A 25,466-nucleotide genomic window follows, 5' to 3' on the forward strand; every position below is an offset into this window, starting at 1 on the left:
GAGGAAACTGTGAGGTCCAGAGAGGTGGAGTCTCAGTGAGTGGCTGAGCCAGTTCAGCACCCTGGCTCTGGAATTTTCCAGTTAACTACCTGGCACAGTGAGTAAATGACCAAGGTGTGATTTGAACCCAGCTCCAGGAGACCCCAAAGGCCACACTGAGTGGTATTGAGACAGCTCTCTAAAAAGGATGGGAACTAACAATTGCTGAATCCCTTCTATGTGCTACCCACTTTGTAAAAGTCTTGTCTAATCCTCTCAATGACAGGTCCAAATGTTTGCAGTAATCACATCAGCACCTGCTTCCTTGCTGACACTGGAATTTTGTCTCTCCACATTCTAGGAAAGGAATTCAGCCCCACAGCAGTCAACCTACGTGATGAGGTGCCGGGAACAGTCACAGAACAGCATCAGCATGGCCAAGAGCTGCTTAGACTCTTCAGTGTCATTGTTGAGGCATTCCAAGAAGAGCTTTAACCCTCCGTGGGGCCCCAGCTCACAGATAAAGGCCCACAGTTTGGGCAGCAGGTCATCAAGGTAAGTGAGACCTGGAAAAGGATAGAGAAACCCAAGCTTCAGGTGGGGCTCCACCTGGTCCCTTATTTCTACTATCCACTGGGAAAACAAAACACTTAAACCTATTAGTGACCATTTAACACATATGAAAGAAAGAAGGTCCCATTATGAAAAGCATCACTGGGAGATCAATGATGGTAACAGCTAACATTTAGTGGGTGCTTACTATGTGTCAGGTACCACTCTAAATATTCTACAGGCATTATTTCCTTTTCACCCAATGTTATCTCCATTTTACAAGGGAGGAAACTGAAGCACAGAGAGGTCGAGTAATTGATTGCAAATCACACAGCCAATAAGAGAAGCCAGGTCTGCCTGACTCAGTGTTTATGTGTTCAATCAGAGAACAGCAATTTTTTTCTGGAAAGGCCCAGAGAGTCAGTATTTTTGGGTTTTTAGTCTGGACCAGTCTCTGTCACAACTATTCAATGTTATAATCACAGCATGAAAGCAGCCACTGACAATATGTGAATAAATGGAAGTGGCTGTGTTCCAACTGTTTTTACAAAAATTTTATTTACAGAAGCCAGTAGTAAGCTGGATTTGGCCCAGGGGCCGTGGTTTGTCAACACCTGCTGTAAAGTACCTTTCAGGCTTACTCACATTTAGCCAAGCTTTCCTCTCACCTACTTCTCTTATTCTACCTCTGTTAAAAATAAGAAAGCAATGAATGACCATAGCAGAGATATTCTGAAGTGCTACACAAAAATGTGACCCTGGGAGAGGCAGAAGACATTTTAAGTCAGCTTCCTGATGGCCAGGCCCGAGGCAACAAGCTACATCACTGTTACATTGAAATATATGAATACAGCTACTGACTCAGAAAGTGTGGCTCTGAAGTTCCATGTTTTACTGAATGTACAATAAGATGTTCCTGAATTCTCCTTAGAGAAGTGGGAGTCACCTTATATTTGAGTCTTTATAATGCCTCCCATTTAACAGAGTACTTTGAATTACTTAATTTTGAACAAAGAACTGTTTGGGGAAGATGTATTAGTCTGGGGACAGAATCAGTGCTACTTATGGATACTTAGAAGGTGAACCGAAGGGACTGTAATGGAGGCAAAGAAATTTAATTCCTAAAGGTTTGACCTCATATTTTTAATAGTTAGGGGATGTGGTTATGAAATGCAGAAATCTCAAAATTTAAAAATAGGTTACAAAAAAAGTTACTGAATAGTCAACATATCAATAAAGAAATCAAGAGAGAAACTGAAAAATAACTTGAGACAAATGAAAATGGAAATACAACATATCAACACTTATGGGGACATTCCCTCGTGGCACAGTGGGTTAAAGATCTGGTGTTGCCACAGTTGTGGCACAGGTTCGATCCCTGGCCTAGGAACTTCCACATACCATGGATGCGGCCACAAGATGAAACAAAACAAACACTTATAGGAAGCAGCAAATGCAGTTCTAAGAGGGAAGTTCATAGTGATTCATGCCTAGCTCAAGGAAACAACAAAAATCTCAAATAAAAGAAAATAATTTTAAATCTCAAGGCACTAGAAAAACAAATAAAGCCCAACGTTAGTAGTGGAAAGAGGTAAATAACAAAGATGAGAGCAAAAATAAAGGAAACAGAGACTATCAAGACAAAAGATCAATGAAACTAAGAGCTGGTTCTTTGAAATGATAAAGTTGCCAAACCTTCAGCTAGACTCAACAAAAAAAGAGAGAGCTCAAATAAATAAAAGCAGAAATGAAAGAGGGGAAATTATACCTGCTACCATGAGATAGAAAAATCTTCAGAGACTCCTATTAACAATATATGCCAACAAATTGGACAACCTAGAAGAAATAAATTCCTAGAAACATACAACCTTTTAAGACTAAATCATGAAGAAACAGAAATTCTGAATAGATCTATTATTACTAGTAAGGAAACTGAATCAGTAATCAAAACCTCTCAAGAAATTAAAGTGCAGGACCAGATGACTTCAGTGGTAAATTCTACCATTCAGGGAAGAATTAATATCCATTCTTCTCACATGCTTCAAAAAAAGTGAAGAGGAGGGAAAGCTTCCAAACTTATTTTACAAAGCCAGCATTACCCCAATACCAAAACCAGACAAGAACGTCACAAAACAAGAAAGTTTCAGGGTCATTGCCCTGGATAAACACAGATGCAAAAATCCTCAACTTAATACTAGCAAACCAAATTCAACAATATATTAAAAGGATAACACACCATGATCATGTGGGATTTATTCCAGGGATGCAAGGAGGGTTCAACATTTGCATATCAATCAATGTGATACATCACATTAACAAAATGAAAGATAAAAATCATGCGATGATCTCAAAAGATGTAGGAAAAGCATTTGACAAAATTCAATATCCATTTATGATAAAACTCAACAAAGTGAGTACAGAGAGAACACACCTTAACATAACAAAGGCCACATATGACAAACCCACAGCTAACATCACTGTGAAAAGCTGAAAGCATTTCCTCTAAGATCAGGAATAAGACAAGGATGCCCACTCTCACCATTTTTATTCAATATCATATTGGAAGTCCTAGCCAGAGCAATTAGGCAGGAAAAAAGAGGCATCCCAGTTGGAAAGGAAGAAATAAAATTCACTATTTGTAGATGACGTAACATTATATATAGAAAGCCCTGAAGATTTCATTAACTGTTATAATAAATGAATCCAGTAGAGTTGTAGGATACAAAATATACAAAAATCTGGAGTTCCCGTAGTGGTTTAGTGGTTAACGAACCCTACTAGTAACCATGAGGTTGAGGGTTTGATCCCTGGCCTCGCTCAGTGGGTTAGGGATCTGGCGTTGCCATGAGTTGTGGTGTAGGTCGCAGACTCAGCTTGGATCCCACACTGCTGTTGCTGTGGCGTAGACCAGCAGCTGTAGCTCTGATTGGACCCCTAGCCTGGGAACCTCCATCTGCCGCAGGTATGGCCCTAAAAGGACAAAAGATATATATATACACACACACAAATCTGTGGCTATCAGAAATTAAGAAAACAATCCCATTTACAATTGCAACAAAAAGAATAAAATACCTAGAATAAATTTAATCAGGGAGTTCTGAAAGCCCTGTACACTGAAAACTGTAAGATACTGATGAAATAAATCAAAGAAGACACAAATGGGAAGATATTTCATTGTTCATGGACTGGGAGAATTAATATTGTTAAAATGTCCATACTATCCAAAGCAGTCTACAAACTCAATGCAATCCCCTAACAAAATTTCAATGGCATTTTCCACAGAAAAAGCATCAAAATTTGGGAGTTCCTGTCGTGGCTCAACAGTAACAAACCTGACCAGTATCCATGAGGATGTGGGTTTGATCCCTGGCCTCACTCAGTGGGTTAAGAATCTGGCACTGGTGTGAGCTTAGGCAATAGGTTGCAGATGTGGCTCGGATCCCATGGTGCTGTGGCTGTGGTGTAGGCCATGAGCTACAGCTTTGATTTGACCCCTAGTCTGAGAACTTCCATATACCGTGGGGTGCAGCCTCAAAGAGACAGAAGGAAAAAAAAAAAAAAGGAATCAAAATTCATGTGGAACCAAAAAAGACCCTGAATGGAAAACAATCTTGAGAAAGAAAAACAAGGCTGGAGGAATCATGCTCCCTGATTTCAAACTATATTCAAAACTATAGTAATCAAAACAGTATGGTGTTGGCATAAAAACAGACACATAGACCAGTGGAACAGAATAGAGGTCAGTTATAAACCCACACATATATAGTTAATTAATTTATGACAAAGGAGGCAAGAATATACAATGAGGAAAAGTCAGTCTCTTCAATAAATGGTACTGGGAAAAGCAGATGGCCAGAGGCAAAAGAATGAAACTAGACTACTATCTTACACCCTACCCAAAAATTAACTCAAAATGGATTAAAGACTTTAATGTAAGACCCGATACCATGAAACTCCTAGAAGAATCATAGGCACTAAGCTGCCTGATGTGGGTTTTAGAGGTGAACTTTTTGGATCTGATTCCAAAAGCAAAGGCAACAAAAGCAAAAATAAGCAAGTAGGATTACATCAAACTAAAAAGCTTCTGCACAGTAAAGGAAATCTACAAAATGAAAAGGTGATCTACAGAATGGAAGAAAATATCTGCAAATCATATACCTGTTAAGGGGTTAATACCCAAAATACGTAAAAAAAACTCACAATCTGATTTAAAAAATGGTCAGAGGATCTGACACAAGTGCAACAGGCACATGGAAAGGTGTCCAACATCACTAACCATCTGGGAAATGCAAATCAAAACCACAATGAGATACCACCTCACATCTATCAGAATGGCTATCATCAAAAAGATAAAAAGTAACAAGTGCTATTGAGGATGTGCTGGCGAAAGGGAACCCTATGCACTGTTGGTGGGAATGTAAATTGGGCAGCCACTATAGAAAAGAGTATGGCAGTTCCATAAAAAAATTTAAAATAGAACTACTATATGATCCAGTAATCCCTCTTCCGGGTATGTACCTGAAGAAAACAAAAAACACTAATTTGAAAAGATACTTGCATCCCCTTGTGCACAGCAGCATTGTTTATAACTGCTAAGATATGGAAACAATTTAAGTGTCCACTAATGGTCAAATGGATAAAAAAAATGTGGTGTGCACGCGCGCACACACACACACACACACGAATACCATTCAGCTGTAAAAAAGAATGAAATCTTGCCATTTGTGACAACACAGATGGACCCTAAGGGCATTATATTAAATCGGGTAGACAACTAACATAGGATCTCACTTATAAGTGAAAACTGAAAAATAAACAAATCCAAGCTCATGAGTACAGAGAATAGGTTGGTGGTTGGTGCGGCAGGGGGTCGGCAGTGAGGGGAAGGTATGCAAAAATGGGAGAAGGGATCGAAGAGGACAAACTTGAAGCTGTAAAACACATAAGTCACGGGGATGTAAGGCACAGCCTGCTGACTATAGTTAATAATACTACACTGCATTTTTAAGAGGGTAGATTTTAAAAGTCCTCAACACAAATAATTTAACAATGTATAGTGATGGATGTTACCTAGAGTTACTATGTTGATTATTTCATAATATGTATGAATATTGAATCATTATGTTGTACACCCAAATATAAGATGATGTTAATGTCAACTATACTGCAAAAGAAAACAAAAAAGAAATGGAATGAGGAAGTAAATTGCCGACATCACAGATATACTTCTACAGGACAAAAATACTCAGTTACAGCATGACACACCAATTCAACCAGGGCTGCCTCCCGAGCAACTGAGGAGCACGAACAGACACTTCGTAAATTGTGAGAGGAGAGAAACAGCAGTATTTTTAAAACAAGTATATTATTTTCTATAATCTAATTTGTATACAGCTAAACTGATAGCATGAATATCATCCATATAATATTTTAGACTAGTTGATGTTCATTTTTAAAGTCATACATTTTCTTTTCTTTCTTTCCATTTTTTTTTTTTTGGCTTTTTATGGCTGTACCTGAGGCTTGTGGAAGTTCCCAGACTAGGGGATGAATCGGAGCTGCAGCATCAGCCACAGGCATAGCCACAGCCACGCCAGATCCGAGCTGTGTCTGTGGCCTACCCTGCAGCTCACAGCAAAGCCAGATCCTTAACCCACCTAGCAGTGCCAGGGATCAAATCCGCATCCTCATGGATACTAGCTGGGCTTGTTACCGCTGAGGCACAATGGGAACTCCATAAAGTCATATATTTTCAAATTAGCCAAAAAAGACTTCTTTGTGAATCCTCTCACTGGGACAAGGGGTGACACTTAAATTTGTGCTTATCTTAAAAAGCTGAGTACTGGCTATCACCTCAAAATCACCTCAGTCAGCATGCTTCCCAGACCCGCCACTGGGTGCTGGGGTGCCAGGCTTAGTCTGGGCAACTTTCCCTGAACTCTCCTTAGAGAAGCAGCCCTCAGCCCCAGGTCTTTCATGCCACCCCTCTGCTCATGCCCCGACACAGTACTCTTATAGGCTGGCTTGGCATCTCATCACAGCTAAACAGAACTCTCGATGCCCACCCCTATCCCGAACCAAGCTGGTCATCCCTAGCTCAGCAAAAGGCACCACCACCAATACAGTTGCTTAGGCCAGAAATCTGGCAGCATCTCTAAAACTCATAGTTCTCACTCCCCCAAATGCAATCTACCAGTGAAACCTGTAGACTACTTCTAAAACATAGCATAAAACCTCCTGCTTCCATCTCATCCATCCAGTGGTTCTCAACCAGGGGTGATTTTGTCCCCCAAGGGGCACCTGACAATGTTTGGAGATATGTATGGTTGTCACGAGTTGGGTGGACGTGATATTGGAAATCTATGGGTAGGGGCCAGGGGCTGCTAAACATCCTACAATGGATAGGATGTCCTCCAAAACAACGAATTATCTAGCCCCCAAACATCAACGGTGCTAAGGCTGGGAAACTCTGCCCTAGCCCAAGCCAATACTGTCTCTCATTATTTTGTCACAGTGCCCTTCGTTATATTAAATAGACTTTTCTCTTGCTTATTATTGGTCTCCCCGGAACTAGAATGTAACCCCTTTGAGAACATAAGACCTTGGCTGTCTTTTTCTTCTCTGTACACTCAGTGCCTGGCACACACAGCTGCTCTATAAATATCCAAAGATAAATTAAATACGTGTGAAAGACAGGAACAGCAGCAATTTGATTTAGAAACGTAAAATGCAACAGAGATGTTCCTAACCCTTTATGCAGCAAACAGCTTCAAGGCTTGCGGACTTTTTGTCCTTGTAACACCAATTCATACTAACAACTCCTGTGCCACAACTTATAAGCCCTGATGCCAAATTCTCTGCTTACAGCAGGGATCTTCTTCCTTGCTCAGCTAAAAATGAAAATGTTGGGCTTATCCATGCAGTGAGATATTATGCAGCCAATAAAAATGAGGTTTCTGAAGACTATTTGACATGGTAAAATGGTTATGAAGTGATTAATGGACAGGAAAATGAAACTATATATTTCGATCTAAATAGATGCATATGTAGCACACTTAGGAACAGGTAGGTATTTATGGGCTATGGAATTAAGATTGGTTTAAGTTTCCTTTTTTCTGCTTCCTTATCTTTTCTAGTTTTCTATTCAGAAAAAATAATAACTTATTAAAAAGCAAGTTGTACTTCATAAGAAAAACAGAAGCCAGGGCCATAGAAACAAACTAAAAATGCTAGAACTGTGGTGAGCTTGAGCTATTTAATGGAGGTAGACCAGCTTCCATGAAGAATAGCTCAAAAATACCCTCCTTCACAATCTTTTTTTTCCTTTTTAGGGCTGCACCCACGGCACATGGAGGTTCATATGCTAGAAACTACAATTGCTGGCCTACACCACAGCCACAGCAATGCCAGATCCAAGCTGCGTCTTCGACCTGCACCATAGCTCACGGCAATACCAGATCTTTAACCCACTGAGTAAGGCCAGGGATTGAACCCACAACCTCATGGTTCCTAGTCAGATGTGTTTCTGCTGCATCACAATAGGAACTCCCACAATCTATTTTCTGAGCCAAGGAAGCCAGGAGAGAATCCACTTCTGTTTTCTTTCGTTTTTTGACTGCACCCACAGCATGCAGAAGTTCCTGGGCCAGGGAGCAAACCTGTGCCACAGTGGTGACCCAAGCCATAGCAGGGACAATACTGGATCCTTAACCTGCTGAGCTACACAGGAACTCTGAGAATTAACCTCTAAGAAAACCTGTCTGGCAAATGTGAAAGGTGGAGCAGGCCGCCTCAGGATCCAGACCTGTGAGTATCTGCAGCCGGATCTGGGTTAGTGTCGTCAGCGAGGTCTGGTAGAGGACGCAGATGTTGCAGACCTTCTGTACCTCTGCAGAATCCACACGTTTACCCCCGACGGGCCTGAGGATATTTCGAACTGATGCAGACTTCTGAAATGCACGCTTCAGGAGAGCTGGCAAGGAGGGAAGAAGGAACGTGTGAGCAGAGGTTCCGCCATCTGCCAAATTCTACCCTGTAAAGGGTACAGCATTTCAATAAGCCTTCTCATTTCCAGCCAAAGCCAGGCAGTGGGATTCCTGCTTTCACGCAAATCATCTCTTTGGGATGAATCAGAAAAGCATTAACAACAGGTTTGTAGGTAGAACAAAAAGACCTCTTAGAAGATCAGAAGACTTTTCAGAACAAGCCAAGTGTATCTGATTCTTACAGTGGGTTCTTTCATCATAATCACTTAATTTTAGAATCCACTAAGGTAAAACTTCTAGGACTATATGAGGTGAAAAAGAGAAAAGGTGAGGGGGGTGGGGGCCTGGGTGATTCCCAATTTTCTGTACTTCTAGAGCATCAAACTTAAGTACTCATATTCAGTTTAGGGGTGTACTCTTCTTTTGTTTCACACTTTCCCATTTATACCCTGCTGAAGTTACACTGAGCCATGCTCATCGACAGCTATAAGATGGAGTTCTGTGACACATTGGGTGGCAGAAGAAAAGCCATGTTGAACTTGGCAACCTGCCACAGGCAAGTAACCCCACTCAAGTGTGTATTAACCATACTGCCTTACCTTTATCAGAGTGGGCAATAAGAAACCATTCCATGGGAGTTCCCGTGCTGGCTCAGCAGAAATGATCAGACTAGCATCCATGAAGATGCAGGTTTGATCCCTGGCTTCGCTCAGTGGGTTAAGGATCCAGCACTGCCATGAGCTGTGGTATGGGTCGCAGATGCAGCTTGGATCTGGTGTTGCCGTGGCTGTGGTGTAGGCCGGCAGCTGCAGCGCCGATTCAATCCCTAGGCTGGAAACTTCCATATGCCGTGAGTACAGTCTTCAAAAGACAAAAAAAGAAAAGAAAACCACTCCAGGGAACCCATTACTGACCCTGAAAGGTGGTAGTCCAGTCAGTGATCACTGTCTCCTGTATGAAAACTCCATGTGGGAGATCTCGTCTATGGAATATTCGGGGACTCAGAAAAGCTCTACTCCCCCTAAGAAATAGGTCTTCCTCCACAAATCCCTTTTTATTTTTGGCTATTACAAATTCAGAGCCAAATGGAAGTTCAGAGATAAGCACAGCAGCATGCATGGGCCCTGCAGATGCTCTCTACATATGACCTTGATTTTGTTTACCTAGTTGTATTTCCCTAGTCCTTATTTTCTAGGAGTTTAGGTCACTGCTAAATGTGAACTTGATTTCAATAGTCTCAAAATCTTTAAGGGAAAAGCAAGAGTCCATAAGACAGAGGCAGGCAGGCACACGGGTCCAGGCAAGAGCTACACGTTGGGCAAGGAGGGCCACGGGGCCAGCCTGTTGCAGTGACTCACTCTTCACGGGCAGCACGTTCTGCGGGGACGATGCCGGTGGTACGTGGGCTGGCTCCAGGTTCTCCAGCAGCTTCTTACTCAGGATGTCACTGAAGAAGATGCGGATCAGAGGCACCCCCCACAGGAACTGCAGCTGTTTGGTGATCAAGGGCATGGACTCGTTGAGGCTAGGAGAGAGCAGGAGAGCAGGCACATCAGTCCCCCTGTTAGAGCACCACTCAGAGGGGTAGCTGGGGACTGCCACTTGGCATAGCAAATAAGATAATAAAAAACAACATCCACAAGTTGCTGCTGAGGCCCAGATGCATAAGGTAATGACCTCTTTTTTGGTTCTCGCTCTGCTCAGGCTTCCCATGCTGCCAGCAGCACTGCTGCTCTCCCAGGGCCCATGTCACAGTCACCTCCCAGACACCCGCACTCTGCTCTTCCTCCCGATTCCATCCTATTCACCACCCAGTCGACAAACGCTATCTGATGCCTACTGTGTTGTCCTCTTCACAGCCAGCCTGCAGGCTTAGCGCACAAATGTGGCTGAAAGAAGGGAGAGGAGGTGGAAGAGAGGCGTGAGGAGACAAGAAAGACAGTGATCTGCTCAGGGACTCACCCATAGTCCACGGACTGGGAGAACCAGCCAAGGACAGGGTGCCAGTGGGTCAGGTTGGATTTCTTCTGGGAAACATACTTCTGACAGTAGCACAGCATCTGGGTGAGCAAACTCACAAACCCGTCCGTCTCCTCCTCTAGCACTCTGGGGCTGAGGGAGCCCAAGTGCAGGAGGTTGCCTACGAAGAAAGAAGGCTGAGTGTGGGGCTAAGAAACAGGCCCACCCAGCTTCAAACCCTGCCTCTGCTGCAGACAAGAGCTGAGGGACCCGCAACCCACCTCTTGAGTCTGTTTCCTCACCTGTAAGACTGGAATGATAAGCCCTGCTCTCCATGTGAGGATTATATAAAGTGACATGCAAAGTCTCAGGCACACAGATTTTTAAGTTTAGCATCATACTTTATTACCCCAAGATTCTGAAATCAAGAGTTAATAGGAGAAATGCTCTTTTGAAGAACATCTGAAAGTCCTGGAAAATCAGTGTTCCACAGTGCGCAATGAAGTCATTTAATGTCTTATGTGAGGACCCTCACCATAACATCCCTTAAAAAACGTAGCCCCGAGAACCTTTTTCTATGTAAAATAAATTTCTTCTAATTAGGCAAGGAGAAATATGTACCTCTGCTGTTTCAAATGCATCTATCCACAAACTGTTTCTTCATCTAAACAAAAACCTTGTGAAATAAACGTTGCAGACCCTACTCCTATCTAAGCCCCACACAACTGTGCTCTCTTCTCTCTCAAGATAAGAATTATCTGGGCAGCTCATCACGTTTTCATTTTTCCCTTGGCTGCCAGGAAGCTAAGGACTGAAATTTAATATTCATTTACAACCACTCAGCTAGTTTGCCAGCCTACTTTCCATGTAATTTCAGTGGTACATGTTCACTTTGTCTATCTGTTTACATGTCTTTTAAGGTAAGCCCTTCCAACTATTAAAAACTGCCTGTGGCCTCCGGAATGGTGGAAAGCAAAACCCCCAGGCTTTTCCTGATGCCCAGAACACAATCAAATCCCAGTCACAGATACTCACCCATGAGACAAAGTGTGTGGCATCCTTCTAGACTTTCACACACATCACGGCATCGATCCTCGTCTCTTAAAAATGTGATGAATTTATGGAGCATGTCATGAGATTCTAAAACAGTGAGGCGCTGCAAACAATTGCAGATGGTTAAAGTGGAAGCTGACAAAAGAAACTTCCCACGATCACCAAGAAGAAAATGAACATAGATGAGAACCTTTTTCTTTGGGCTTCTAACATGAGCGGTATCTGCAGTGGCTACTGGTTTTAAACGTATCAGGAGAAGGTGGAAATTAACAGAGAAAACATTTTACTTTCTAATTCCTGAGGACGTGGGCAAATGTGGAATGGCGGGGGGGGGGGGGATTCCCAGAGCCCACTTACCTCAGGGGTCACCGTGCTGAGATGAGTCACGAGAGCCGGCACAGACACGATGTGGATGAGGAACGGCCGTAGCAGATTGTCTGAAAACTGGGCGGCAATCACAGGTCTACACAGACAGAGCACCTCACTCAGACAGGTTCGCCTGTGACCCTGACCCTGGGTAGGTATAACAACCCTACCCACACCCCCAAATCCCTTGAAATGATGCTTCACTGGATTCCTAGGGAAACTGAAGGCTGAAAATGGGCCCATCCACTGGCAGAAGGGTTGAGTACAGTCTATGATGGTGCTATGAGAAATCGGTTCTCAAGTTGTACCAAATATGAGAGAATCTTCATGCTACGATCAACTTAAAAAAAAAAAAGCAGAACAAGAAACGTATACATGGGAGAAGAGGAAAAGGTAGTGAGTGGAAAGGGGGAAGAGAGAGGCTTCTGGAATTCTGGTACTGTTGTTCCGTTTCTCAGGGGGGTTGGTGCTTACGTGGTGTGTTTACTGTGTAAAAAGTCACCAACAACCCATACTTCGATTAAACAATTCAGCTTAAATACATATGTTAGGATGTTATATGCAGATAGGTATACACAAACACATAAGTAATGTGAATGGAAAAAGAAAAAAAAAAAAGACCAGGAAGGCAGATTTAAAAAATGTTAACAATGGGAGTTCCTGTCGTGGCTCAGTGGTTAACAAATCTGACTAGGAAGAACCATGAGGTTGCTGATTCGATCCCTGGCTTAGTGGGTTAAAGATCTGGCATTGCCGTGAGCTCTGGTGTAGGTTGCAGACGCGGCTTGGATCCTGTGTTGCTATGGCTCTGGCACAGGCCAGCAGCTATAGCTGCAATTAGACTCCTAGCCTGGGAATTTCCATATGCCTCGGGTGCAACCCTAAAAAGACAAAAAGGCAAAAAAAGAAAAAAAAAGTTAACAATGTATCTTTGGGTTGTAGAACAATAAGAAACATTTTTTCTTCCTTCTACTTTCCTGTTAGATCCACATTTTCCACAATAAGCAAGTATTACTTCCATAATCAGAAAAATATATTATTAAAATAATATAATGACCCCTACCTCACACCACATACAAAAGTTAACTAAAAATGGATCACAGATCTAAATGTTAGTTTTATTACTAAAACCATTAAACTCTTAGAAGAAAACATAGGAGTAAATCTTTGAGATCCTGGGTTTGGTAATAATTTTTTAGCTATGACAGCAAAATCACAAATAAAATTTAAGGAGTTCCTGTCGTGGTACAGCAGAAATGAATCCAACTAGGAACCATGAGGTTGTGGGCCTTACTCAGTGGAATAAGGATCTGGGGTTGCTGTATGCTGTGATGTAGGTCGCAGATGTGGCTCTGATCTGGCACTGCTGGGGCTGTGGTGTAGGCTGGTGGCTACAGCTTCAATTAGACCTTAGCCTGGGAACATCTATATGCCGTGAGTACAGCCCTAAAAAGATAAAAACAACAACAAGAAAAAACCAAAAAAATTAAAAAACTTTCTGCTTTATCCATGAAGATGAAGGTTCGATCCCTAGCCTCACTCAGTAGGTTAAGGATCCGGCATTGCTGTGAGCTGTGGTGTAGGTTGCAAACGAGGCTCAGATCCTGAGTTGCTGTGGCTGGGGTGTAGGCCGTCAGCTACAGTTCCTATTGGACCCCTAGCCTGGGAACCTCCATAGGCCATGGTACAGCCTAAAAAGACAAAAGAGGAGTTCCCGTCGTGGCTCAGTGGTTAACAAATCCAACTAGGAACCATGGGGTTGTGGGTTCAATCTCTGGCCTTGCTCAGTGGGTTAAGGATTAAGCACTGCCGTGAGCTGTAGTGTAGGTTGCAGACGCGGCTCGGATCCTTATGTGGCTCTGGCATAAGCTGGCAGCTACAGCTCCAATTCAACCCCTAGCCTGGGAACCTCCATATGCCTCAGGTGCGGCCCTAGAAAAGACAAAAAGACTAAATAAATAAATAAATTAAAAAAAATTTTTTTTAAAAGACAAAAGAAAAAAGTAAAATAAAAACTTTTTGCTTTAAAAGACGCCATCTAGAAAGTGATCAAACCCGCAGAATGAGAGGAAATAGTCACAAATTATGTATCTGATAAGGGACATATTCAAAACATATAAAGAACTCACGCAACTCAACAAGAGACAACCCCACATAAGAACAGGATCTAAAGAGAGATTTCTCCAAATAAAAATATACGAATGGTTAATAAGTGCTTAAAAGTTGGTCAACATCATTGGCCATCAAAGAATTGCCGAGCAAAATGAGAGTGAGACACCACTTCACACCCATTAAGATGGCTATAATAAAAAAGATAACATGTGTTGGCCAGAGTATAGAGAGTTTGGAACTCTTTACATTACTGGTGGGAGTGTAAGATGATGCAGCCACTCTGGAAAAGTTTGGCAGTTCCTCAAAAAATTAAGCATGGAGCTACCACATGACCCAACAATTCTACTCCTAAGGATATATTCACAATGAAAACATATGTCAACACAAAAATGTGTGCATCAATGTTCACAGCAACACTATTCATAATAGCCAAAAATACTCCATTAATTCAAGAAATACATACTGATCATACTGATCTTTAATATAAAAATGTGTCCAATATGCGACGCAAGTATAAAGCATAAGGAGTAGAGAGTGTGGGCTCTGGAGTCAGGCAGCCCAGGTCTAATTCCAGGCCCTGCCACTCCCTGCTGTATGACCAAGGACAAGTGATCTAACTTCTCGGAGCCTTAGCTGCTTCATCTATAAAATGGAGATAAGAGGACGTGGTGAGGAGTCAGTGTAGCACATGAATATCAGTTGTTTGTATTATAGGATTTGGTGACTATGTCTAAACATGACAGGCTTTCAGTAGTAGTATATCCTCCCATGACAGAACCACTGAGTATCCTGTTTTAAAAGGTTCTGGTCATGTTCAATTACAGAGGAGGAAAAAAAAAGTGCCCTGTGTAAGAAAAAGGCCTTAGAGCAGCCTGGCCTTAACAAATCAACCAATGGATTCTGACACATGAAAGAAGAAACTTAAAATGATGGATGTGATTATATCTTCAAAGGAGAAGCAACGTGTGGAACCATATGATGCAACCCTAATGGTGAATCACAGTGTGAACTGTGGCCACATCGGGGCAGGGGAGGGAAGCTGCGATGGAAGGCAGGCAGAGCTGCTGCTGTGCTCCAGGGAGCAGGTGTCTGTGTGTTGACCATTCATTGCCACTGACAGAGGAGAGAGTGGGTGATGTTGCTGGAATAAGCTGCCCTGGGGGGGGGGGGGGGTCTCAAGAAACCTGCTTCTAGGAAAACCTGTTTGTGCCTAGACATGACTCATTAAATACAGCTCTATGTAACTCCTCTCAAAGTATGAAACAAAGGTATGATTGCTAACTAAATAATCTGTTCTACTTCTATAACTAATCAGAGGATAACAGGTTGGATTCTGTTCCTATTATGAAAGTCTAGCCTCTAAAGACATGCTATCCAATACATGTCAGGGGCTACTGAGCACCTAAAATGTGGCTAGTCCAAATTCCTATGTTGTAAGCCTAAAACACACAGCACTTTTCAAAGACTCAGTATGGAAAGAAAAATTAAATTTTAATTAAAATAATTTAAAAGTATCGATTCCATGCAAAAATGATAACACTTTGGACACACCTTAAATAACATTTTTCATTAAATTTAATTTTGCTTTTTTTTTTGCCATACCCACAGCATATGGAGGTTCCCAGGCCAGGGACTGAATCTGAGCCACAGCAGCAAAGCCAGATTCTTTTTTTTTTTTTCGTCTGTCTTTTTGCCATTTCTTGGGCCTGCTCCTGTGGCATATGGAGGTTCCCAGGCTAGGGGTCTAATTGGAGCTGTAGCTGCCAGCCTACGCCAGAGCCACAACAACACGGGATCTGAGCCACGTCTGCAACCTATACCACAGCTCACGGCAATGCCAGATCGTTAACCCACTGAGCAAGGCCAGGGATCGAACCCACAACCTCATGGTTCTTAGTCGGATTTGTTAACACTGCATCACGACGGGAACTCCAAAGCTGGATTCTTTATCCACTGTGCAGGGCCGGGGACTGAACCCGCACCACCACAGAGACAATGCTGGATTCTAAACTTGCTGCACTACAGCAGGAGCTCTCCTGTTCTGTTCTTTTCTTTTTTCTTTTTTAAGGGCTGTATTTTTTTTTTAAGGGCTGTATTCTCAGGCTTAGTGGTTGAATTGGAGCTGCAGCTGCCAGCCTAAGCCACAGCCACAGCAACTCAGGATACAAGCCTCGCCTGTGACCTACATCACAGCTCACAGCAATGCCGGATGCTTAACCCACTAAGCAAGGCCAGGGATTGAACCCACAACCTCATGGATCCTAGTCGGATTCGCTACCACTGAGCCACAAAGGGAAATCATTATATTTCCACTGGACAGTGCTGCTGTAGACCTGCCTTGTACAACGGAACCTTCTGTGACAATGGAAATGTTCCTCATTTGTGCTGCCTAATGGGGGTGTCACTAGTCCCATTCGGCCCCTCCCTCAGCACTTGAAATGTGGCTAATGCAACCAAGGAACTGAGTTCTTAATTTTATTTAATTTTAATATATTTCCATTTAAATAGCCCCATGTGGCTAGTGGTTAGTGGAAAGCACAGTCTCGACCAGGCGCTGCCAAACTACGGCCTCAGGCCAATTTCTGCCCACCTGCCTATTTCTGTAAATAATGTTTTATTGGAACACACAGCCATTCTCATTTGTGTATGCACTGTCTATGGCTGCGTGGCGGCTACAGTGCCAGAGTAGCTGTGACAGAAACTGTGTGGCCCACAGAACCGAAAATACTTATTAGCTGGCCTTTTACAGAAAAGGTCTGCCAACCTATCATCTAGACCATCAGATTGCAAACTGGTGTTTGCAATCCACAGGATAGTAACGTCCACCATCTAAAACTAAGGTGACAATATTCCATGTTCAGGTATGTTTGGGCCAACATGAGGTTAAACAAGCCCAAAGGTTTTCCTAGCGCAGGACCTGTCAGCTTTCAGCAGGATGGTGCCCTGTGAATTAGCAGGAGGGGGCAGATAGGCAGCCTTACCAAGCTCGTTTGACCACAACACTCCTTCTTTCTCAAGTTAGACATTATCTTGGGGATCAAGATTATCTAAGATCATCAAGCTATTTTATTAACAACTCCCCACGTTATTATTCCTCTCAACAGGTTAAGAATGTTCTGGACCCATCAACGAGCACAGCTATTTACACTTGGTGCTTCCCCTATTTGCTGGTAGGATTTCTCTCAGGAAATATTGAGCTTCTTAAGCATTATACATCTCTCTGAAGTGATGACAGGAAGGTGAATATACCCTCCTCTCTGGTCCTCTGCATTCTACTGTCTTAAACCTGTGTTCTCAACACTATTCCTTTAATCCTTTTGCCCTGCCCTTTGCTGAGGCCTCTTCCAACTCTTACATTTCCTTTATTTTGCCACTTAAAAGCTCAAAAGACAAAATGATTCTATCTTGGCCCCCTGAAGAATAAAAGCAATTCAGTTTGAATAGCTTCCCTCAAATCATGATGCAAAAGTACTCAGAGGTACAGATAGAAGATTAAGAAGTAGAGCAGTCAGGAGTTCCCGTCATGGCTCAGTGGAAACGAATGTGACTAGCATCCAGGAGGACACAGGTTCGATCCCTGATCCCACTCAGGGGGTTAAGGATCTGGCGTTGCTGTAGGCTGTGGTGCAGGTCGCAGATGCGGCTCATCTCACGTTGCTGTGGCTGTGGTGTAAGCCGACAGCTGCAGCTCAGATTTGACCCCTAGCCTGGGAACCTCCTTATGCCATGGGTGCAGCCCTAGAAAACACAAACAAACAGACAAACGGAAAAAAAGCAGCAGCAGCAGCAGCAGAGCAGTCAGAGATGTGTCATTTTCCCCAAGAACAACACTTGCTTTAAATTCTAACAAAGCAGGAAAACCTATACCTAAGCTAAGTAACAAAAGGAAAGCAAGACAGGAGGCCTTTAGGAGTACACCAACCCTTGCAACAGTTCTCTACTTACCGCAATGCTAGAGAAAAGGCTGCTGTTAAAGTGCCTTTGGACAGACAAGGCCGGGGTCTCGCCAGGCCACGGGTTAACAATACCTGAAAAGAAAACTGTAACTGGTCAGGGGGTGATACCAACTTTATATTCATTTGTACATAAAAAAATGTACAATGAATACTTCAGATAAAAAGTTGTGTTGAGGGAGGTCCCATTGTGGCTCAGCAGCTTACAAACCCAAATAGTATCTGTGAAGACATGGGTTCAATCCCTGGCCTCACTCAGTCAGTTAACCATGAGCTGTGATGTAGGTCGCAGACGTGGCTTGGATCCTGTTTGGCACAGGCTGGCAGCTGCAGCTCCAATTTGACCACTAGCCCGGGAACTTCCATATGCCGAGGGTGTGGCCCTAAAAAGTAAAACAAAACAAAACAACAACAAAAAAACCTGTTGGAATGTTTTTTAAAAATGAAAGAAAAATAATGTGGGTAGAAGTTCGTTAAATCACTCTTTAAATATTACACTTAGTTTTTTCAAAAATAATACAGTTTTAAAAAATTAACAGCTTTTAACAAAGAACACAAGATTTTATTTATTTATTTTTAAAAAAACATTCTATTTATTTATTTATTTAGTATTTTTGCCTTTCTAGGGCTGCTCCTGCAGCATATGGAGGTTCCCAGGCTAGGGGTCTAATTGGAGCTGTAGCCGCTGGCTTACACCAGAGCCACAGCAACGCAGGATCCGAGCTGCATCTGTGACCTACACCACAGCTCATGCGATGCCAGATCCTTAACCCACTGAGCAAGGCCAGGTATCGAACCCACAACCTCATGGTTCCTAGAAGGATTGGTTAACCACTGAGCCACGACGGGAACTCTCAAATACAAGATTTTAAATCTCAACTTGTTTTTATTTTTATGGCCACACCTGCGGCATCTGGAAATTCCCAGCCAGGGACTGAATCTAAGCTGCAGCTGTGACCTACGCCACAGCTGCAGCAATGCTGGATCCTTTAGCCCACTGCACTGGGCCAGGGATTGAACCTGTACCTCCACAGACACCTGAATTACTGCAGTTGGATACTCAAGCCACTGCACCACAGGAGGAACTCCAAAATCTCAACTTTTTTACTAGCAGTTCAGAGTTATGGTATCAAGTAGAAGCTTCCACTAAAAGGAATCATTGATAATTCACCTCTGGCTGCCACCCCACCTTGCAGGGCTGCTGTGAGGATAAAATGAAACCAAACCAGGAAAGAGCCCATCTTAGTACCAGGCAGACTAAATCGATGTCATTTATCAAACTCGAGAATCCCAAAGTACTTTTTTTTTTTGGGGGGGGGGTCTTTTTAGGGCAGCACCTGTGGCATATGGAGGTTCCCAGGCTAGGGGTCTAATCGGAGCTGTTGCTGCTGGCCTACGCCAGAGTCACAGCAATGCCAGATCCCTGCCGCGTCTTTGACCTACACCACAGCTCACCGCAACGCTGAATCCCTAACCCACTGTGCAAGGCCAGGGATCGAACCTGCAACCTCATGGTTCCTAATCAGATTCGTTTCTGCTGCGCCAAGATGGGAACTCCCCAAAGTACTTTTAAACAGTGATTAGTTAGCTTTCTGGTGATTCCCCAGATGTATGAATTGGCACAGTAACATGCAGTGTGGATGGAAGGCGGTTTAAGAACCCAGACCTTGGGAGTTCCCGTCGTGGTGCAGTGGTTAATGAATCCGACTAGGAACCATGAGGTTGCGGGTTCGGTCCCTGCCCTTGCTCAGTGGGTTAAGGATCCGGCGTTGCCGTGAGCTGTGGTGTAGGTTGCAGACTCGGCTCAGATCCTGCGTTGCTGTGGCTCTGGCGTAGGCCGGGGGCTACAGCTCCGATTCGACCCCTAGCCTGGGAACTCCATATGCCGTGGGAGCGTCCCAAGAAATAGCAACAACAACAACAACAACAAAGACAAAAAAAAAAAAAAAAAAAAAAAAGAACCCAGACCTTGAAACTTAATTCTAGACACCAACCAAGAAGGAGCTCTGAGGCCTTCCCACGTTTAAATTTCAAGTGACTACATTATCCCATCATTGAGCCAAAAATGTAGTGCAATAAAGGGATCCTAGTCACTGTCCTCCCTTTACACAAACCACAAGGGTCTCAAGGTGCCGGGGGTGGAGGGTTTGGGGAGGGCACTAGGCCTTAAACCAGTCCTGTGGAAAGTGCTCCCATGAGGAGGGCAGCAGGTATGCTGACACCAGATGTAACAACCCAAGTGCAGGTACTGCAGCATGAGTCACGGATTAGGGGTGGGGGTCACAGACCTGAAGTACAGAATAAAATCCATGCTGGTTGAGATGGCCCATTATATTTGCACAAATGTGGTTCATGGCTGGTCGAAGACTCTCACCTAAATGAAGACAAAAAGTCTGAGAAAAAAAAAAAAATCTCTAGCCCTAATGTAAATGGTTTCTGTGCCCCAGGCCCATGGCTGGAAGGAAACAAGAGCCCCTCTGGCTGGCCTTCCTGCCGCCCACAGGTCTGGTACTGGGGTTCAGGGAGACCCACATCTCCGGAATTCTCTCTCCTGGAAGGCCTGGTTCAAGGGTCACCTCTTAGGTGAAGGGTCTTGACATTTCCCATAAGTAACACCCCGGGCTTCCAAGCTCCTGTAGCACCTTCTCTAATGCCCACCGAGGCACTTTACTCCCTGTGGCACCTCCTCTCCCCACTGGGTACAACCTGGCAGGGCCCAGAACACACCATTTTATTTTATTTTATTTATTTTTTTTGTCTTTTTGCTATTTCTTTGGGCCGCTCCCACGGCATATGGAGGTTCCCAGGCTAGGGGTCGAATCGGAGCTGTAGCCCCCGGCCTACGCCAGAGCCACAGCAACGCAGGATCCGAGCCACGTCTGCAACCTACACCACAGCTCACAGCAACGCTGGATCGTTAACGCACTGAAAAAGGGCAGGGACCGAACCCGCAACCTCATGGTTCCTAGTCGGATTCGTTAACCACTTCGCCATGACGGGAACTTCAGAACACACCATTTTAAATCCGCCCCAGAGTCCAGGATCATGTCTTAAACAAACCCTCCTTCCTGGCCCGGAGCCTTTGCACATGCAGTTCCCTTGGGTTCAAGGCTCTGTTCCTCCTCTGCTCTCGGCTAACTCTCCCTCTCCCTCTCCCTCCAGCTCTCAGCCCTGACATGACTTCTTCAGGAAAGCCTGAGCCCCAGACAAGGCAAGGCCTCCCCACTCCACTGAATTCGCTTCTTTCCTGCGCTCTTCCGCCCAAGCACCACCTGTCACGCTGTTGTCACGTGTACATACCCACATATATGACTCACATTCACACACATGTATACGGCTTCTCTGCAATGTTTGTCCCACCTCACCCCACCACTCCAGACTCAAGTGTTGGGAGAGAGGGGGAGTGGACACAGTGGTTCAGCACCTAAAGCCCCAGAGGACATGACCTTTACCGGCTCTCAAGTGCCTGCACAGCACTTGGCACTGTGAGCAGGCTACTGGTGGAATGGATGAAGCTCACTTCATGAAACACACAGGGCTGAGAACAACATTTGGGGAGGAAGCGGCTTTACCACATGCAACTTATGGGTAAAATAGAATTATTTTGCTACCAAAGATTCTCCGAATGAAATGATGAGGCTTAAGTGAGGCCTTACCACTTGGAGGCTGAGGTGCTGTGGGAGTTAACTGAGATCAGAACGACTGTGCCTTCAGACATAAATTCTGAGAAGGGAGGGTGGAGCCCACAGTCTTGACTATATTCTGTTTGTTTGTTTGTTTGTTTCATCTTTTTGCCTTTTCTAGGGCCGCTCCCGTGGCATATGGAGGTTCCCAGGCTAGGGGTCTAATTGGAACTACCGCTGCCAGCCTACACCAGAGCCACAGCAACACAGGATCTGAGCAGTGTCTGCAACCTACACCACAGTTCACGGCAACACTGGATCCTTAATCCACTGAGCAAGGCCAGGGATTGAACCCGCAACCTCATGGTTCCTAGTCGGATTCGTTAACCACTGCGCCACGATGGGAACTCCCCTGACCATATTCTGGATACTACAGTGCAGTGGGACGGGACGTGCCAAAGGCATCTCCGTGTGTATGTCCCAGGGCTTTTCCTCAGGCTTGTGGTGGCAAATGACTTCTTGAAAAGATGAAAAGGACCCCAAACTCTGTACGGAAATACTACTTAGGAAAGATTTTTAAGTGAGTCCCACAGACCTTTTCCCCGGAGAATTTTCCATGTTGAAGTGTCTGTGAAGGTGACAAGCATTGTGAGGTACAGTGTGATGAGTTTGGAGTCTTGTAAAATTTCAGGCTAGAAACAATAAAGAGAGTAAGATTAAGACACTCGTCCTTCAGTCCAAGACAGTGAAACAGCCACTTTATAGCAAGCAAATGAACAAATGAGTCAGGATTATCAGTCAGTCTTTATTCTATTCCTCTTGGGGAATGACCACTTTAGGAATGAAATGACAGGGATTTCAGCACACTATGCCTGACCACAGAATCTGAAATACTCTTGGGATGGAGAATTGAGAAGTCTTCGAAAACAAGATGACCAGGGCTGGCTTGCTATCTGTATGCATTTAGGCTTTAATACATGCATGTACGTGTGTACGTGCACTGGAGCAACAGAGAAGAAATGCAACTGAACATAACAAGGACTGTGGGCTCAGACTTCTGGCTTTAGAACTTCTAGCTGTGTGATCTTGGGTAAGTTTCTTAACCTCTCTGTACTTCAGCATCCTCCTCTGTTCACTAAAGAGAAGAACACTTTCTTTCTTTACTGAGTTATGAGAAATTAAGATCAACTTATATAAAGCACAAAGTACAGTGCCTGACACACAGATAACACCATATAATACTGGCTATTATTGCAATCATGATTATAATTCATGCTGCTGCTCAGTCAAGGCCAAAAGAGCTATTTACAAGTGCCCCGAGAGAGACATGTCTGGGAATGCATCACTGGGGGCTCTGGGTACATCTGCTCCATTGCTCAGTCACTACCTGTGTCCTTGCCAAGCTTTGGCCCTGAAACTTCTCCCTCCCGCTGTGCAGAGTGGAAATGGCTCCTGCCCACCTTTGTGTAACAGAAGAGGGGGTACCCGACCAGGTGGGGCTGGTGGTGGTGGCACTACCCTACCTGTCTTGCCACTGTGACTGTGACTCAGGGTTGAGACCAGGATTCCACTGGACCTTTATGAGTCTTTCCAGATTTCTGAACTGGTGGGGGGAGGCTTCCCTTTGCTCTTCAGTCAAAACAGAGTAAGGATAAGAGGCCAGAACCACCAGCTATCATGATTACGGAGGGAGAGGACAAGGTAGTTCCAGAAGGGAACACAGACGAGAGAAGGGAATGAGAGAAAATCCAGAAGCCTTGGCTCTGGTGGTCCCCAGCTGCTGCACTGGAGAATATACTCTATGACAAAATACTGTCTTTCTTGCTTAGCTTGTATGTATTACCAGCTGCACTCATGGTAGGCTTCTGCCCTGCAGCAAGAGGCCTGACTAATCCAATAATGTGAACTATGAAGTATCCACTATAGCAAAATCGTTCTAGACAGATTCCCTGGCATCAAGATTGTGCTGCATGCAGGTCAATATTCCAAATGCTGTTCATGGAAGGAGGGCTCAGGTTGATAACAGCATCTAACTCGCGCTCTCTGGGACCAGGGGCTCCAGGAGTTCTTTACTAGACTCCGACTGATAGATCACAAAGGGATAGCCTATGAGGACTCTGAAAAAAATATACTCTACAGGTCTCAAGGGGGTAGGATACACTTACAGCTTTGTTATTATTTTTTTACCTTGAGCTGCTTAAGAAACTCACAGCAATACCACAAAATGTCTTTGATCTGTTTAATCCACAGGAGGGTGAGATCCTTGGAGAGAGCCAGGGACACGTACCATGCCTACAAGCAGGACAAAGAGAAATGTAATGGGCGGTCACAGGGATCAAATGACATACATGCCAGCTACTGGAATGGGACCAACTAGCTAGGTCCAGAGCCAGATAAGGGAGGAGGAGGAATGGATAAATAAGCAGCAAATAGAACTTATTTTAACACTAAACCCAAAGATAAAATAGCCTGGGAAAGGACTGTCCCATGCTGAGTATGAGGCAAGAGCAGAAAACAGCTTCCTGGATGATGCAGAGGCTAAGGACATCGGTTGTATTTTGTTAATGTTTTGCTCCACTTCTGATTTGTATATGGTGTGAACACTGGCAGAGTCACATACAACCAAGTCAGAACATTCACCAGGAACTTGCAGAGCCAAATCAGCCCATTTGAGGGCTCATGGGAGACCTTCCAGCTCCCACCCCACTCACCTTCGGTTCGTTCTCAGCCTCCATGCTGCTCAGGATGCAGCGACACAACTTCTCAAATCTCTGCGGAAAGGCAGAATAGACATTTAAACCCCCACAGTGAATGGAGAAATGGGAAAGCAGCAAATGTTCGGTAGGCCCCTGGCATGTGTGTGCGGGGGCGATGGCAGCTGACCCCCACTGGGATCCTATTTAATTCCCACTTGCAGATGTGGAGACCAAGGATCAGAGGGGCCAAGGAGAGGTGCTCAAACTGGTGGCCCACAGGCTGGAGGGGTGCTACATGTGTGACGGGTTGGGATTCCCTTCGGAAAAACTAGATCAATCTGACAAACTGGGCCTGGATTCCTGCAGACTAGTAGCCACCTCCTAATTGTGTTCAGCCGTTTGTAAGCACTTTGGATACTGACTTTTGCCTCACAGACTGTCATATCATTACTTTGATCTTAAAATGCAAAAGCAGTAAAAGTGGAAACTGGAACCTGGGTTATACTCTGGCTATACCAGCTGGGGACCCACCCTTAGAAGTGGGGTGGCCCTGGCTGCTGCCCTGCCATATGGAGCTGTGGTCAGTCTCCTCTGAAAACGGGAGTCACCTCAGGGCACCTGCCTGTCCTCTTCTGCATGGCTGCATGTTCCCTGCTGTCGTCCTCCTCCCTCTCCTGCTGGGTTGCTGGCTCTTCCAGGGCAGAGACCTTGCCCATCCTGTTTCTTTCTTGGACCCCAGTGCCCAGAAGAGGGTCTGGCACAGTGTAAAGCTGAGTAGTAATGGATGCCTAAGCCCCCATAACACAGAGGCACGGATAAGTGGTGTCCTTAGTATTGTGACAGATAACCAGCTGCTTCCCTGGAATTGTACTTTCTAGGCTGATCGCTCTAATTCCAAAGGTACAACTACAATGTTTTATCTGGTTTGTAGATTTTAGAAGAAATTTCAAATTAGCCACCAACTTTTACAAAGTAGAAAACTGAGTATCAAAGATATCCATTGTCTCCTTAAAAAAAAAAAAAAAAAAAATCAGTGCCTGGGCGTGCCCTTCATGGCTTAGCAGTTAACAAATCCAACTAGGATCCATGAGGATGCAGGTTTGATCCCTGGCCTCACTCAGGGGGTTAAGGATCCAGTGTTGCTGTGAGCTGTAGTATGGGTCTAAGATACTATGCGGCTTGGATCCT

The 25,466-nt window shown here is 44.3% G+C and overlaps 1 protein-coding gene across 17 annotated transcripts in view; it reads right to left on the reverse strand.

Moving 5' to 3' along the window:
- UBE3B (ubiquitin protein ligase E3B) overlaps positions 1–25,466 on the reverse strand; it is a 59,759-nt gene that overhangs the window by 27,293 nt on the left and 7,000 nt on the right. For all 17 annotated transcript variants that reach the window (XM_047761788.1, XM_047761783.1, XM_047761790.1 and 14 more), the window contains 11 exons: positions 24,294–24,353; positions 23,770–23,874; positions 22,178–22,274; positions 20,248–20,333; positions 17,952–18,034; positions 11,886–11,991; positions 11,511–11,631; positions 10,479–10,656; positions 9,875–10,041; positions 8,336–8,503; positions 374–545 (listed from right to left, as the gene is read on the reverse strand). In XM_047761788.1, the coding sequence (XP_047617744.1) occupies positions 374–545; positions 8,336–8,503; positions 9,875–10,041; positions 10,479–10,656; positions 11,511–11,631; positions 11,886–11,991; positions 17,952–18,034; positions 20,248–20,333; positions 22,178–22,274; positions 23,770–23,874; positions 24,294–24,353 (1,343 nt within the window). The remainder of the gene's footprint in view (positions 1–373; positions 546–8,335; positions 8,504–9,874; positions 10,042–10,478; positions 10,657–11,510; positions 11,632–11,885; positions 11,992–17,951; positions 18,035–20,247; positions 20,334–22,177; positions 22,275–23,769; positions 23,875–24,293; positions 24,354–25,466) is intronic.

The sequence above is a fragment of the Phacochoerus africanus genome, chromosome 15, assembly GCF_016906955.1.
Source record: "Phacochoerus africanus isolate WHEZ1 chromosome 15, ROS_Pafr_v1, whole genome shotgun sequence".
Classification (NCBI taxonomy): Eukaryota; Metazoa; Chordata; class Mammalia; order Artiodactyla; family Suidae; genus Phacochoerus; species Phacochoerus africanus.